At 41.0% G+C, this 15,785-nt stretch overlaps 1 protein-coding gene across 5 annotated transcripts in view; it reads right to left on the bottom strand.

The window, feature by feature from the left end:
• Nucleotides 1-974: 974 nt before the first annotated feature.
• Nucleotides 975-15,785, bottom strand: part of zbtb49 (zinc finger and BTB domain containing 49) — a 36,211-nt gene continuing 21,400 nt past the window's right edge. For all 5 annotated transcript variants that reach the window (XM_041185324.1, XM_041185311.1, XM_041185332.1 and 2 more), the window contains 4 exons: nt 12,141-12,214; nt 10,806-10,888; nt 3,619-3,780; nt 975-1,887 (listed from right to left, as the gene is read on the bottom strand). In XM_041185324.1, coding sequence (XP_041041258.1) covers nt 1,196-1,887; nt 3,619-3,780; nt 10,806-10,888; nt 12,141-12,214 — 1,011 coding nt within the window. In that variant the 3' untranslated portion in view covers nt 975-1,195. The remainder of the gene's footprint in view (nt 1,888-3,618; nt 3,781-10,805; nt 10,889-12,140; nt 12,215-15,785) is intronic.

The raw sequence follows: 15,785 nt of genomic DNA, 5'->3' as shown, positions 1-15,785 counted from the left end.
TAAAAGTATGAGAGATAAGAATTAGCGTGTGACAGATGTCGATAGAGGAAAAGAGACAAACATTGAGAAATAAAATAGCACCACTTAATATTGTACAAATTTCAAGGAGGTTTCTTTTGAATTATCTTCTTTCTGGACAGTAAAGCTTAAGTTTCTCTATATTTTCTCATATTGATCACCTCTGAGGTCAGTCCTGTTGTTTTTTTTGTGATCTTTCTAATACAAGAGAATATTTTTTATGCTCTGATGGACAAAATATAACATGGTTTCCAAAGGTAGTCTGGCCAGTTTGCTACAAATCTTTGGTATAATTTCTGTAGAATTATACGCAACTGTTCAGGCTATATATTCTAGATCTCTGGAGGAATACAAGGTCTACTGCTTTAACTACTTATCCTTCTTTTTCAGCTTTATCTTGAGGAGAGTTTTTTTTAAGATAGCATTAACTATTTTGAGATGATTAAGGATGCTATTTTTGGATTTTGCTGTCCACAAATATAGCAGGTCTAAAGTGGGACACAGCATGTGTGTGTCTATATGCAGAATATGTACACAAGTTCATGTACTCGCACCTGCAATTGGAAAAAAAGATTTTGGCACTGTGTATTGCTGAAAAGCAATAATTACATAACATTAACAAAGTAATTCTTAAAAGCCTTTACAAATAAGGACCAGTTTTTGTGCAATATTTATTTTAAACACTTAACTGATCCTAACGGCAAATAACAGTGACCCAAAGAGAGCTGGTGTTGTTGATACAGTAAGGGAAAATTACCTTATGAATTTTTTTTTTGTTGAAGCATTCACAATGCCTGACATTTCCACCTGCATAGCTTACTTTAACTCATGGTTTGTGGATTGTAAGGAATCAAAGAATCAAGCAGGACTGGAGAGTAAGTGATTGGTAAAAGTCTATCAAGTCTTTGTAATGAATTTGCGTTTTTACACTGCAACAGGATGCTGAGGCATTTAGGTTTAAGACAAAGTTAATTTTGTTTATAAAAAATAATATGCACCATCACATATTGTACAGATCCCACTGATCAGATTCTCTTAAATATCTAAGATTTCATTTATTAAAACTTATAAAAATACATTTCACAAGACTTTTTTCTCCCTCGTGTCAGCAATTATGTCAAAAATAAAATTGGAGTGCATTCTAATTGTCAATTATATTAGTTGAATCAAAACAATGTCATTGATCTAATTCATTATCATTCTGTAATGTTTTCATAGCTAGTCCCCACAGCGTCAGACTAGATAGGAATGGTCCTTCATTAGTTCTATATGAAACACTAGGTGTGTGATTTCCAAAGGGCACGTTTATGTGAATGTCCAGACTTGTCACTGATGATCGCACAGTTGAGGGGTTCTGGGATGGCAGGGACTCTTCAGGCCTTGGACTACTGTCAACAGTGTGAGTATGGGGATGATGGGAACCTTGAAGCTTGTGGGTTTTGGCAGAACTCAACACCATCTTGCTTTGATGATCATCCACTTGTTGTTGAACCAAAGCATTGTATTCAGATTGAGAACTTTCGTGCATAGTTGCTGATGTCTCAGTCACCCTAACAGAAGGCTGTTCTGGATCACCACGAAGCTTGTCTATTGGACAGACAGGCAACAGTGCGACTTGCATAGCCTGACTAAGCGACTCAGAGTCTGGTGATCTTTGCTCTCCAGGCTGTCGATAATTTTCCTCAGAGCTGTCAATCTCCTCATTTCTTACTTCATGATCCCCATTGTACCTGCAGTGCATTCGTTTATGTCTGTGTAGAACAGCAGAACGTGTGAAACACTTGCCACATGTCTCGCAATTATATGGCCTTTCACCAGTGTGGGTTCGGACATGGCGACGCAAGTCACCAGAACCTGCAAATCGTTTCCCTGCAAGTGAAAATGAAGGTCGTTAGGATGTTTGGCAAGTATATGTTGTTCATATAACTTAACACCAAGGAAAACTGTCTCTAAAACTGCCACTGCTTACTCAGTGATGTAAATTAACACGAAATAAATGTAAACCTGATTGGATCTACCACTAAAACACAAATAAAAAGAAAATGACACTAAGTATCCATAATTGGTTATCTAATAGTAAAATCCATTTGTATAAAGATTATATGCTTTGAAATTATCTGTTTTTCCTCATGCCATTGTTTCTATTAAATACTTTGAGCATTTCTATTCCTGATTATATTATATCGATATTAGTACATTATACAACTGTTCATGAAGCCATTTTATTAACAGTCTGCTATACATTATGGGCATTTTTATGGTGATGAGTTGTTCTAATTAGTTAACAGCAACTGAGACTGTGCCTGCCATTAAAGTTGGTTTTCCTCCCCTACTGGCACAGAGCTTTGATGTAGAAGAAACTGGGATTTTGCCGATTAAAAAAATCTGTGGTCTTACTTGACAAGAAAAGCCAATACACTGTTTAAACAAGGGCACTAATCGATACTTTTATATGTTGATGAATGGTATAAGAGAGACACTGCTCATGTTAACAGTGAAACGCGGCAGTCTAATAGCTTAATGGATAAGCGCATCACCAAGTATAGTGCTAACTCACACAGTTTAAGATGGTCCAAGGCTTAATCTCTCATCTTGTTTGAGGTGGTATTAAGGCATTACAAATGAGTTTGACAACTCCTGGTCTAGATATGGAGAGATCAGGAAAATTAGCTAGGGTTCCTGCCATTGATGTCCATTGACTCTTTCTGAAAGACTCTTTCTGTATTTGACTATGGGTACGGGTATTTATTTAAAGGTGAATGATTCAGAGGGAATCTGCTAATACACACTGCTGCAGATCATACAAGAAAGAACGACCACTTGGCTGAAGTACCAAAAGGTGTTTAACACGTACAGAACAATATCTCAGCAAAAGCCAATGTTTTTAAAAGAAAGGGATTAAAAAGAAAAATGCTTAGTTATTATATTCCCTCAATTGAGCTACTCTTGAAAAATTCTGTTTTATTCCCTTTAGTTTGTTGCAGAATTAAGCATTCCTCAAACACATTATGAAATGCTGGTCTGGTAACTTTGGGTTCAAACAATTATACACAGATAAGATTTCAGGCAAATAAACTTCTATAAGTATCAGAGCACATATCATTCTCAGAAAAGCACCAAAGACTTCACAATATAAAAAGTTAATATAAATATTAAGAAAAATAAAGCATTTAAGCTAAAAAGAGACTTAATGTTTGTAATCATGTTCATGATTTTGGTACTGAGAGCCTATATTTATATTTCTGAACTAAAAATTCCATACCTGTTGAAAAAATATATTATAAAAAGAATCCATAAACTCACCAATTCAGAAATTCACTATTTTAAGTTCTGGGAACTCCATTGAGCATCACATCACAATCTAACTATGCAGTACATTAAGACACCCCCATCTCTATCCACTCAGTACTCTCATTTATACTGCTTAACACTTTTTGTGACAATAAGCACACTACTCAGCGCCAGAGTTCAAGCCCAATCTTTGTGGTTCAGTTACTGTCTAATAAAGCTTGCTAAGTGATCAGTAAACCAGTAAATACTTTAAACAAAGGAAAACGTTAAGAGCATAAGCAATTCTTGATGTTTTAACAATGAACCTACCGCATGTTAAACAATTATATGGTCGCTCTCCTGTGTGACGGATTCTGTGTTTGACAAGCTTCCTCTGCATGTTAAAAGACTTTCCACACTGGTCACAAGTAAACAGTTTATCTGCACTGTGCGTCTTTTTGTGTTCCTTCAAATTACTGAAGTTACTGAAACCTAAGCAAAATTTTAACAAGTTAAAATTTTTAAAAAAATTACATTGCTGCATACTGCAACACAAGTATTCACAGACTGATTAGTTTGTTAGTAACAAGCAGCACTAGCATGTTAGCATAATATCAATATGTTATAGGTAAAATTGTACATAAGCTGCTTGTGGTCTACTTTTAGTTTATCACCTCAATTATCTTCATCATCACCAGTATTTCTGACACAAGACAAGTTACAAGATCAAAATTTATTTCTGTTATTGCAGGAATTATGTTTTTTCCATAGTTCAAGTAATTATGCTTTTCTAAATTCTTATTGAAAACATTCCGAAGCATGAAGCCTTGTACTTTTTCTCCCCACCCAAGGTATGGGTATGAAGTCATCTGCATATGCATCAATATGCTGCACTGGGAGAGCAGATTTACACCTGTGATCCTCCACAAAACCAGTTTCTCTTTGCATTAGTCAGGATGGCAGGAAGGGGAGAGGTCAGGCGTGTCCCCAGTGGAAGAGTTAAAAAAAAACAAATGCCATTCAGGCCACTTTTGTGCTCCACACATTTGTTTGCTGACAAACTTGACGCTCCTGTTTACACTATTGAGTTGTAGAATGGTCTTCTGCTGTCCGTGGAACCGCAAGAAAATGCGAGCAGAAAAAGAGAGGCACAAAAATTAACTGAATTCATCAGCCTGATTCCAGCCATCAGCTTTCCAAATAGCATGTTCGGCAGTTGATTGAAAATAAGTGCCAACTGAAGTCTGAGCATGTGAAGATCTTTGGCCTTTCACTTCTACAGTTGGAGCTGTAACCCAGCTCTCAAGATCAATTAAAATAATCTTATAGATTTGAAGGATCCAAAGTCAGGTGAATTATAAGAGCCCCAGCATGGTTTCCAGGTACACGCATCTTCAGAACAACAGTCTATTCGTAACAGGATGTCAATTTGGCAGAGTAGAAAAAATTGACACCATTAGAAATGGACATGCAAGAGCACATTTTAAATAAGTATCAATTCACACTACTGCCCTGCAAGCAGCTGACCAAGTGAGAAACTGAGACTTGAAAAGCGTTGAAGAGCAAAAGATGCCATGATAAAGAGATGTTCGAAGACAGAAATTGAGGACTTGCTTTCACATTTTTTTTTAAGTTAAATACATTAAAATCTTATAGATAATAATAGTGGGCTCAAATATATTCTGTTTCAAATATCTAGTTAAGAATTAGATGTTAAACACTAGTTTAGAAAGAAAAGTGCAGATTCTCCCCAAGGTGGTTAAAAGGATAGTGTAGAAGATAGGGGTGAGTCAAAGAGACTGACATGTTCTCACTGTCATAAAGTTTCAAGAAAAATTGTTGGAAATTAAAAAGTAAACCAGTAACAATGGTAAAAGTGACTAGCATTTATCCAAAGAAAGCTGCAAAGGGTGAAGCTTGTGAGAAACCAATCACTTTTAATGTTTTTACTGCAGACGTAAAAAGAGACGTGATAGATCTTGAAGCATTTACATTTGATGGGGAATCACTCCATTTTTGTCCAAGGAAGAAGCTAGAAAGATTACAAAAACAGAATTGCCTGGAAAAACTCAACAGGTCTGGCATCGGCGGAGAAGAATAAAGTTGATGTTTCGAGTCCTCATGACCCTTCAACAGAACTGAGTAAAATTAGGAGAGAGGTGAAATATAAGCTGGTTTAAGGTTGGGGGTGGGGGTTGTAGGGACAAGCAAGCAGCAATAGGAGCAGATAATCAAAAGATGTCACAGACAAAAGAACAAAGAGGTGTTGAAGATGGAGATATTATCTAAGAATGTGCTAATTAAGAATGGATGGCAGGAGCCACAAGGTACAGCTCTAGTGGGGGTGGGGTGAAATAAGACTAACAGGGCATAAAAGGTATAGATTTCAAAATAATGGAAATAGGTGGGAAAAGAAAAATCTATATAAATTATTGGAAAAAACAAAAGAGAGGGGGAAGAAATGGAAAGGGGGTGGGGATGGAGGAGGGAGTTCAAGATCTAAAGTTGTTGAATTCAATATTCAGTCCGGAAGGCTGTAAAGTGCCTAGTCGGAAGATGAGGTGCTGTTCCTCCAGTTTGCGTTGAGCTTCACTGGAACAATGCAGCAAGCCAAGGACAGACATGTGGGCAAGACAGCAGGGTGGAGTGTTAAAATGGCAAGTGACAGGGAGGTTTGGGTCATTCTTGCGGACAGACTGCAGGTGTTCTGAAAAGCGGTCGCCCAGTTTGCGTTTGGTCTTTCCAATGTAGAGGAAACCACATTGGGAGCAACGAATGCAGTAGACTAAGTTGGGGGAAATGCAAGCTAAATGCTGCTTCACTTGAAAGGAATGTTTGGGCCCTTGGACGGTGAGGAGAGAGGAAGTGAAAGGGCAGGTGTTGCATCTTTTGCATATGCATGGGGAGGTGCCGTAGGTAGGGGTTGAGGAGTAGGGGGTGATGGAGGAGTGGACAAGGGTGTCCTGGAGGGAACGATCCCTATGGAATGCCACCAGTGGGGTGAAGGGAAGATGTGTTTGGTGGTGGCATCATGCTGGAGTTGGCGGAAATGGCGGAGGATGATCCTTTGAATGTGGAGGCTGGTGGGGTGATAAGTGAGGACAAGGGGGACCCTATCATGTTTCTGGGAGGGAGGAGAAGGGTTGAGGGCAGATGAGCGGGAGATGGGCCGGACACGGTTGAGGGCCCTGTCAACGACTGTGGGTGGAAAACCTCGGTTAAGGAAGGAGGATGACATGTCAGAGGAACTGTTTTTGAAGGTAGCATCATCACAACAGATGCAGCAGAGGCGAAGGAACTGAGAGAATGGGATGGAGTCCTTACAGGAAGCGGGGTGTGAGGAGCTGTAGTTGAGGTAGCTGTGGGAGTCGGTAGGCTTGTAATGGATATTGGTGGACAGTCTATCACCAGAAATTGAGACAGAGAGGTCAAGGAAGGGAAGGGAAGTGTCAGAGATGGACCATGTGAAAATGATGGAGGGCTGGAGATTGGAAGCAAAATTAATACATTTTTCAAGGTCCGGACGAGAGCATGAAGCAGCACCGAAATAATCATCGATGTACCGGAGAAAGAATTGTGGGAGGGGGCTGGTGTAGGACTGGAACAAGGAATGTTCCACGTACTCCATAAAGAGACAGGCATAGCTGGGGCCCATGCGGGTACCCATAGCCACACCTTTTATTTGCAGGAAGTGAGAGGAGTTAAAAGAGAAATTGTTCAGTGTGACAACAAGTTCAGCCAGACGGGAGGACCACACTTCCTCCTACCTCTCCCTGGACAATGACCCCACCACTGAACATCAAGCCATTGTTTCCAGGACTGTCACTGACCTCATCTCCTCTGGAGATCTTCCTCCCACAGCTTCCAACCTGATAGTCACCCAACCTCAGATGGCCTGCTTCTACCTCCTACCCAATATCCACAAACAGGACTGCCCGGCAGAGCTATCGTGTCAGCCTGTTCCTGCTCGATGGAACTCATTTCTTGTTATCTTGACTCCCTTCTCTCTCCCCTTGTCCAGTCCCTTCCCACCTACATCCTTGATTCCTCTGACACCTTATGTCACATCAACAATTTCCAGTTCCCTGGCCCCAACCGCCTCCTCTTCACCATGGACGTCCAATCCCTCTACACCTCCATCCCCCACCAGGATGGTCTGAGGGCCCTTAGCTTCTTCCTCAAACAGAGGCCTGAACAATCCCCATCCACCACTACTCTCCTCCGTCTGGCTGAACTTCTTCTCACAATGAACAATTTCTCCTTTAACTCCTCTCACTTCCTCCAAATAAAAGGTGTGGCTTTGGGTACCCGAATGGGCCCCAGCTATGCCTGTCTCTTTATGGGGTATGTGGAACATTCCTTGTTCCAGTCCTACTCCGGCCCCCTCCCACAATTCTTTCTCCGGTACGTCGATGCTTACTTCGGTGCTGCTTCATACTCTCGTTGGGACCTTGAAAAATGTATTAATTTTGCTTCCAATCTCCACCCCTCCATCATTTTCACATGGTCCATCTCTGACACTTCCCTTCCTTGACCTCTCTGTCTCAATTTCTGGTGATAGACTGTTCACCAATATCCATTACAAGCCTACAGACTCCCACAGCTACCTCAACTACAGCTCCTCACACCCCGCTTCCTGTAAGGACTCCATCTCATTCTCTCAGTTCCTTCGCCTCTGTTGCATCTGTTGTGATGATGCTACCTTCAAAAACAGTTCCTCTGACATGTCCTCCTTCTTCCTTAACCGAGGTTTTCCACCCACAGTCGTTGACAGGGCCCTCAACCGTGTCCGGCCCATCTCCCGCTCATCCGCCCTCATGCCTTCTCCTCCCTCCCAGAAACATGATAGGGTTCCCCTTGTCCTCAATTATCACCCCACCAGCCTCCGCATTCAAAGGATCATCCTCCGCCATTTCCGCCAACTCCAGCATGATGCCACCACCAAACACATCTTCCCTTCACCCCCCCGGTGGCATTCCGTAGGGATCGTTCCCTCTGGGACACTCTGGTCCACTCCTCCATCACCTCCTACTCCTCAACCCCCACCTATGGCACCTCCCCATGCATACGCAAAATATGCAACACCTGCCCCTTCACTTCCTTTTTCCTCACCGTCCAAGGGCCCAAACACTCCTTTCAAGTGAAGCAGCATTTAACTTGCATTTCCCCCAACTTAGTCTACTGCATACGTTGCTCCCAATGAGGTCTCCTCTACATTGGAGAGATCAAACGCAAACTGGTCGACTGCTTTGCAGAACACCTGCGGTCTGTCCGCAAGAATGACCCAAACCTCCCTGTCACTTGCCATTTTAACACTCCACCCTGCTGTCTTGCCCACATGTCTGTCCTTGGCTTGCTGCATTGTTCCAGTGAAGCTCAACGCAAACTGGAGGAACAGCACCTCATCTTCCGACTAGGCACTTTACAGCCTTCCGGACTGAATATTGAATTCAACAACTTTAGATCTTGAACTCCCTCCTCCATCCCCACCCCCTTTCTGTTTCTTCCCTATCCCTTTTTTTTCCAATAATTTATATAGATTTTTCTTTTCCCACCTATTTCCATTATTTTGAAATTTATACCTTTTATGCCCTATTAGTCTTATTTCACCCCACCCCCACTAGAGCTGTACCTTGTGTGTCCTGCTATCTATTCTTAATTAGCACATTCTCTTAGATAATATCTCCATCTTCAACACCTCTTTTTTCTTTTGTCTGTGACATCTTTTGATTATCTGCTCCTATCACAGCTTGCTTGCCCCTACACCCCCCCCCACACCCCCCCACTTCTCTCCCCCAACCTTAAACCAGCTTATATTTCACCCCTCTCCTAATTTTACTAGGTTCTGTTGAAGGGTCATGAGGACTTGAAATGTCAACTTTATTCTTCTCCGTCGATGCTGCCAGACCTGCTGAGTTTTTCCAGATAATTCTGTTTTTGTTTTGGATTTCCAGCATCTGCAGTTTTTTGTTTTTATTTTTAAGCTAGAAAGATTGTTCCCCTTATGGATATGGGTTCAGCTCAATGCTTATTGCCAGCAGAAGATTTAGACCTTCCTTCAGAAAATTGGCTGAATAAAAATGGATTGGGAAAGGGTATTGATGGGAAGTGCGTGCCTATCCCATTGTGTAGAGTGAATTTAAATTGTGTTCTGGTAAAGAAATCTGTTATTGTTGGTAGAGTTTCTAAGTTACCTATTAATCATGTGGATTTTATATTGAGGAATGATAATCAGGCAATGGCGTTATTCCACAATATGGGCCATAGTTCAGGAATGGTTCCTGTAAGTAAACACTCTTCACCAATTTGTGATCCAGTTGAGCAAGAAACTGATTCAAGAAAAAATACTGATGTATCCACAGTAATGGACAGTACAGAGGCAGCAAAAGTGCCTACATTTTCAAATCAAAATTCTTCTCAGAAAGAACTGAAACCTCAAAGTGACCTTGAAAGGTTAACAACATCCAATATCGAGTTAACAATGCCTGTCAGTATTGAGACACAGTATAGAGCTGCAGAAATCCAGGCAACTGGACAGAATTCAAAAGACCATTTAAAAACCCAAAGTAATCAGAATAACATAGTTTATGAATTGCAGGCAAGATTCAGTCTTCAGAAAAAAAAACCAAAGGTCCAAAATGCAGAAGCATTGATACTGTTCAAAAATCAAATCAAATAAAGTTTGTTTGGAATGGAATCAGGAAAAACTTGTAGAATTACAAATTATTTAAGGAACAGACCAAAAAAAAATATCAAACTCTTCTGCTTAAAAAAAAATTGACGGAAATGTTTAAAGTGGCTAAGGAGGTTTTTGACCAATGAAGGAACTAGTTGTTGGCAGAATCAGAAGCCATTTTGAACTTATCTCAAAAGGAAAATTCATAATGTTTAAGTCAGGAAATAGAACTTAAAAAATGAAACCTACAGCTTAAGGAGGAGGAAATGGTTCAACTATGGGATTGACTGGGACTGACTAGGGCTGTCTTTCTTGATTTATATAATGAAGAAACTACAAACATGGAGGACAGTGAGGTTCAGAAGCTGAAATCCGAACAGACTTAATAACTGAACCTGTAACTTCATGTGAATGGCAATGAAAAATTTCCTTTTGCAGACACAACTTTTGATTATAATTATTGTAAGAAGAAAACTTTCTGAAACACCACAAAAAGTAATATTTTACATCATAAGCTGGACATGGAATTCAGCAGTGTGCTGTTATCAAGATGGATTTGTGAATTTCCTTGGACAATGAGGGGATGATTATCATATATTGCATGTTGTAAGATAGTTGTATGACATATAACATTGTATGTTGTAATGTGTTAAATGGTATAAATCAAAATGCATCTCATTGGTGGTGCATTTTCATGAATATTATGGAAGCTATTAAGTTGGAATAATAAACTCGGATTTACCCTATCCTCGCCTTCCATGATGGATCTTAATGTAAAAGGTCAGAATTTATTCATCATCAGTTTACAGATGAACAGAAATGAAATATTTCAAACACAAACCTCGACCACAAATGTCACACAGATGAGGTTTCTGGCCTGTGTGAATAACAATATGACGTTGTACATCACCAGAGGCGGCAAACCTGAAATGAAGGACAAGACTTTAGACATGAAAAACTAAATTTGTTTTATCTTTTTTTTAAAAAAATGTCCTCATTACAACTTTCAAACTAATGTACACTCTCCTGTGCTACAGACTCTTGCACCCTCTCAAAAAAAGTTCATGCAAATAGCCAACACCAGATTGTAGAATTAGTAGACATTCATAGTGGCTGTGCATTCTTTTGAATCTGATCATCTCACTTCTGCCCATAGCACAGAAATATTACTATATCTTTAAATCTCACATATAGATCTAAAAATGTTGTGGTTGGTTTTCCTCACCACTGATACTCTGCAAGTGACAGTCACTTTTCAAATTAATGGTATGCTCCACTTTACAAATAAAACATAGTCCTATTGCCTGTTAGACTTTGAAAAATATCCATCCATGTATTCCTCAGTTTACTAAACTCAGGGCTCTCCGGTCATCTTCAACCCGACTTGGCTCTGTAGGCCTTCCTAACTTGACATAACCCTTCAGGTTTTCCCAAATGTCTTGGCAATCTGCTGATTTACCACAGACTGATCCATAGAGACATAGTGGGCTGAATGTATGACAGAGGCGGGTAGTCAATTAAGGCACTCAAAAGGGCAATTAGTGCCTATTTTTGGGCACACTTGAAATATTGCAAGCACTGCATGGGCCTCCCAACAGGTGAGAGAAGACAGCTCTGCAGTGAGAGGTCACAGCCTTGTTACATTTGAGGCTTTTGAAGAGCTTGCCGGCATAAATTACAAGGCTGCTGTCTGCCCATATCGCAGCCTTGATATTGCAGGTTGAAACTGTGGAGACGGTTGACTCCAACAGACATATACATTTTACATTTGCCCTACTAACACTGATGGGGCTGCAGTGCCTCCCTGTGGATCCATCAGTCCAGCTGTCAGCAGTGATCCCACTGGCCTCAGAGTGGGAGCCTCTGAACTCCATTGCATTGGGCCCTGATGTTCTGTGCTTCCACTTCCAGAACCTGCCTGCCATCACAAACTGAACGGCAAATGTCTTCCATAAAATGAGGCACGCATCCCTGACCCCATGGGGATTGGACCCAGAAATGGTCCTGTCATGGATTCCCAAAGCTGTAGGAAAATTCAACCCAATGTGTCCATAAATGTCCCATGATCAGAGTAAGTGGTCAGAACAGGTCTCATGGATTAGTGCTGCTATAAGCAGTTTACACAGCAGTAAATAACTACCAATAATATGTTTTTAAAAAAGGTTGCTACCATTACCTTTTGCCACAGATCTCACAGATGTATGGCTTTTCACCAGAGTGTCGCCGTAAATGAGTTTGCAGATTTCCTGCCTGGCAAAAATTAAATAAAAATTCAGGTTAAATATCGAAACCCACAACACAAAGGGATATACAATCTCAAACAGTCAATTCCCCCACCATGTGCGATCATTATCATTCTTTGATTTGAAGTATCCCCCACACATCACCAAGAGTAAAGCAATGCTTCTTTAAGATGTTTTTGATATCTCTCATACCAATTGCATGACTTGCTCTTCCCACATCAGATATAAATGGTAACTTATTTCAGGATAACAACTCCTCTTCCCTACAAAAGGCATTGGTACCAGCATACAAGAAACAATTAATACAGCTCCATTGTAGAAGAGATAATTCAGCTGTCTGTTCATACCAAATGTGTTAACATATGCACGTTTCATTGCTTCATTTAGATGAGATGATCAGGCAAACTGCAACTTGTGCATTATTTTGTTATAAAATTCCCAAATTGACTTCATACCTCTCCAGGTACCTCCAATCCAGCAACACTACTTGACTGTTCAGGCCTTAAGAATACCCCTTTCTCTGCTCTGCTGGCCTTCCATTCTACTGCTCCCTGAGCCTGCTAGACCTCCTTGATCTGACCTAGCCTTTCAGGCTGCACAGGCTGTCCACAATTAGTGGGCACAGCAGAGGCGTTCACACAGACCCGATTTTCAGGCATGCTCCATGGCTATTGCCACCCAAGAGATAAAGCCTATAAGCAGTTAAGACTATAATAAGTGAAATTCAGCAACAAATCACAGCATAACTGATCTCTCTGAGAGGTATAGTACAAAGGTAATTGGACAAGTGCACAGCTTCTGAATGATATCTCTGTCCGTCCATATGCCAATAGATTCGGACTTGTGAGGCTAGATTTTAGAAGCAAGATGGGGCCAGGATTGGCAGCAGATGGCACCACGATCCTGATGCCACGATGCTGGTCCCAACTCACTTTTCGATATGCCAGGTCAGGGTTTGATTGGACACCCACGGCAATCTGGGAAAGAGATGTTAGCCCAGACCACGGACAGGCAACCATGGTGGGCTCATGTCTGGAAAGGTTGTGGGGGGCAGGTGGCGTGATTAATCCTGCGAAGGACCATCTCCACACCTGCACCAGTCATGGCTGCCAGGCCACAGTTGCAGCCCTGGCCGTCCTGTGGATGGGCTGCCCCTCAATGATCATGGCCAGGCAGCCATGACTGGTGCAGGTGTGGAGATGGTCCTTCGACCATTTTCTGAGGGCACCTTAAGGCACACTCTCTCTCTCTCTCCCTCTCACAAGCCTGCAGCTCCCACCTCAGTCTGCCAGTGTGTCAGTGCTGTAGGGCCTCCCATTGGCCTTAACTGGACAATGAGCCCATTGCTTACCATTAAGTGGCTTGGTCCTTTAAAAATCTGGGTGGGCATGACTGGAGCACACCGTGTGGGGTCAGGACCCAGAACTGGCCCAACTTCAGGACCTCAAACCCAGACTGAAAACCCCGGCCACGGTGCCATAGAATGATAAGATTCTTTCAGGTCAGAATTCAAAAATATTAACACCAAATCCCAACTATTAGTGTTAGCAGAACTATCGAGGATTACTCCCAACAGTTATACTGATTCTTTTCAAATTAACCTTGAAGTTGGTCTAAGATGTCACCGAGAAACAACACTAATTGGCTTGTAACATTTACTGATGGTTGCCTCCTCACTCAATAGGTAACAGTGTAAAAACATAACCCATCAACTACTTGACAAACATCTGTTTGGAAATTAGAGCTCAAATGATAAGAAGTCCAGTTGATTTTTTTTAAAATGAACTGATCTCATCTGGTTTATTGTAAGGTACTGGGGTTAATAATTTTCTTCGCCCCAAGGTATTAACATTGCTTTCTATGCGGGAAATTCAAATAACAGGAACTGAATAGCTTTAAAAGGAATGCACATAAAGCTTCTAGAAACCCAAATTTGGATCCCACAAAGGCATCAGACACTTGTATGTTGCACAATTCTTTCAGGCTCCCTTTAGGAATCAGGAGTTGAAAGTTTTTTCACTCAAATAAAAGTTCAGATAAGGGAAGGAGGAAAAATTGCAATAGCTGACACATGTGCACATTTGAAACTTTGAGCTGCTGGAGGTTCTTCAATTCGTGAGACCTCACTAGATATGGAAATATGGCACTATACCTAAGAACAGAACTTTTCTATCTCTTATTGGCAAAAGCCTCCTGGAAGACCCATGAAGTCACCAACATGGATAGTGGAAGACATTCTTACAAGAACTGAACTCAATCAATATTCTGCAGATCAACTGAAAACACTGTGAAATGATGTAAACTTTTGACTTTAACTAAGACAGAAAACCATGACAATGAAATCAAAAGTTGAAAATTTGATTGATATTCATTATTTTGCTTTTCCAGTAAATGACAAGAACAATCTCAATTGAATCCATCCATTACTTCTGCAGAGCTTTAAGAGTCAGAGTAAATAAAAGAAATATATATATGTTGCTCAAAGAAATGGTTAGACTGTCAAGATGGGTTCAACAGTTTCTCTAATTGGAAGAAAATTAGGTGTCTGCTATTGGAGTGATTTAGGTTGGGATTTATGACTGGAAAAGAAAGCAGTGTAGCTGGGTAAGTTGACCATAAATATTAAGCAAAACTCTGAAGACACTACTCAAGGGATGTTAAATATTAATCATGTGGAAACAAGAATTCACACCACCCGGGCATATCAATGTCATGAGCTGTCTGTGGTATCAGCAACTAAGTTAAAATGGCTTTCTGCTGAGCATGGATGTGTTAGCAAGTATAAGGCAAGAACATCTTCTCAGATAAGAAGCGCAGCAAGTAATTAGGAAGGCAAATGGTACATTGGCTTTTATTGCAAGAAGATTCGAGTGCAGAAGTAAAGACGTCTTGTTGCAATTATATAGAGCCTTGGTGAGTCGGCTCCTAGAGTATAGTTTTAGTCTCCTTACCCAAGGGAGAATATACTTGCCATAGAGGGAGTGCAGCTAAGGTTCACCAGACTGATTCCTGGGATCACAGGATTGTCTATACGAGCATACAAAACAGGAGAAGTAGGCCTTTCGGCCCCTCGAGCCTGCTCCACCATTCAATAAGATCATGGCGGATCTGTTTGTGCTTCAAATTCCACGTTCCCATCTACCTCTGATAACCTTTGAGTCCTTTGCCTAACAAAAATCTATCTTCCTCTGTCTTAAAAATATTCAATGACCCTGCCTCTACTGCCTCCTCAGGCAGAGTGTTCCAAAGTCACACAACCCTTCGAGAGAAAAAGTTTCTTCTCGTCTCTGTTCTGAAAAGGGCAATCCTAATTTTAAAACACTGCCCCGTAGTTCTGGACTCACCACAAGAGGAAACATCCTTTTCATGTCCACCTTGTCAATACCATTCAGGATCTTATATACTTCAATCAAGTCACCGCTCACTCTTCTCAACTCTGGTGGAAACAAGCCCAAACTGTCTAACCTTTCCTCATAAGACAACACGCTCATTCCAGGTATCAATCTAGTAAACCTGCCCTGAACCACCTCCAACGCAGTGACATCCTTCCTTAAATAAGGAAACCAAAACTGCACACA

This window comes from Carcharodon carcharias, chromosome 1 (assembly GCF_017639515.1).
Source record: "Carcharodon carcharias isolate sCarCar2 chromosome 1, sCarCar2.pri, whole genome shotgun sequence".
NCBI classification, from domain to species: Eukaryota; Metazoa; Chordata; class Chondrichthyes; order Lamniformes; family Lamnidae; genus Carcharodon; species Carcharodon carcharias.
Note: the sequence above shows the minus strand (reverse complement) of the source record. Positions and strands in the feature narration are given on the sequence as shown.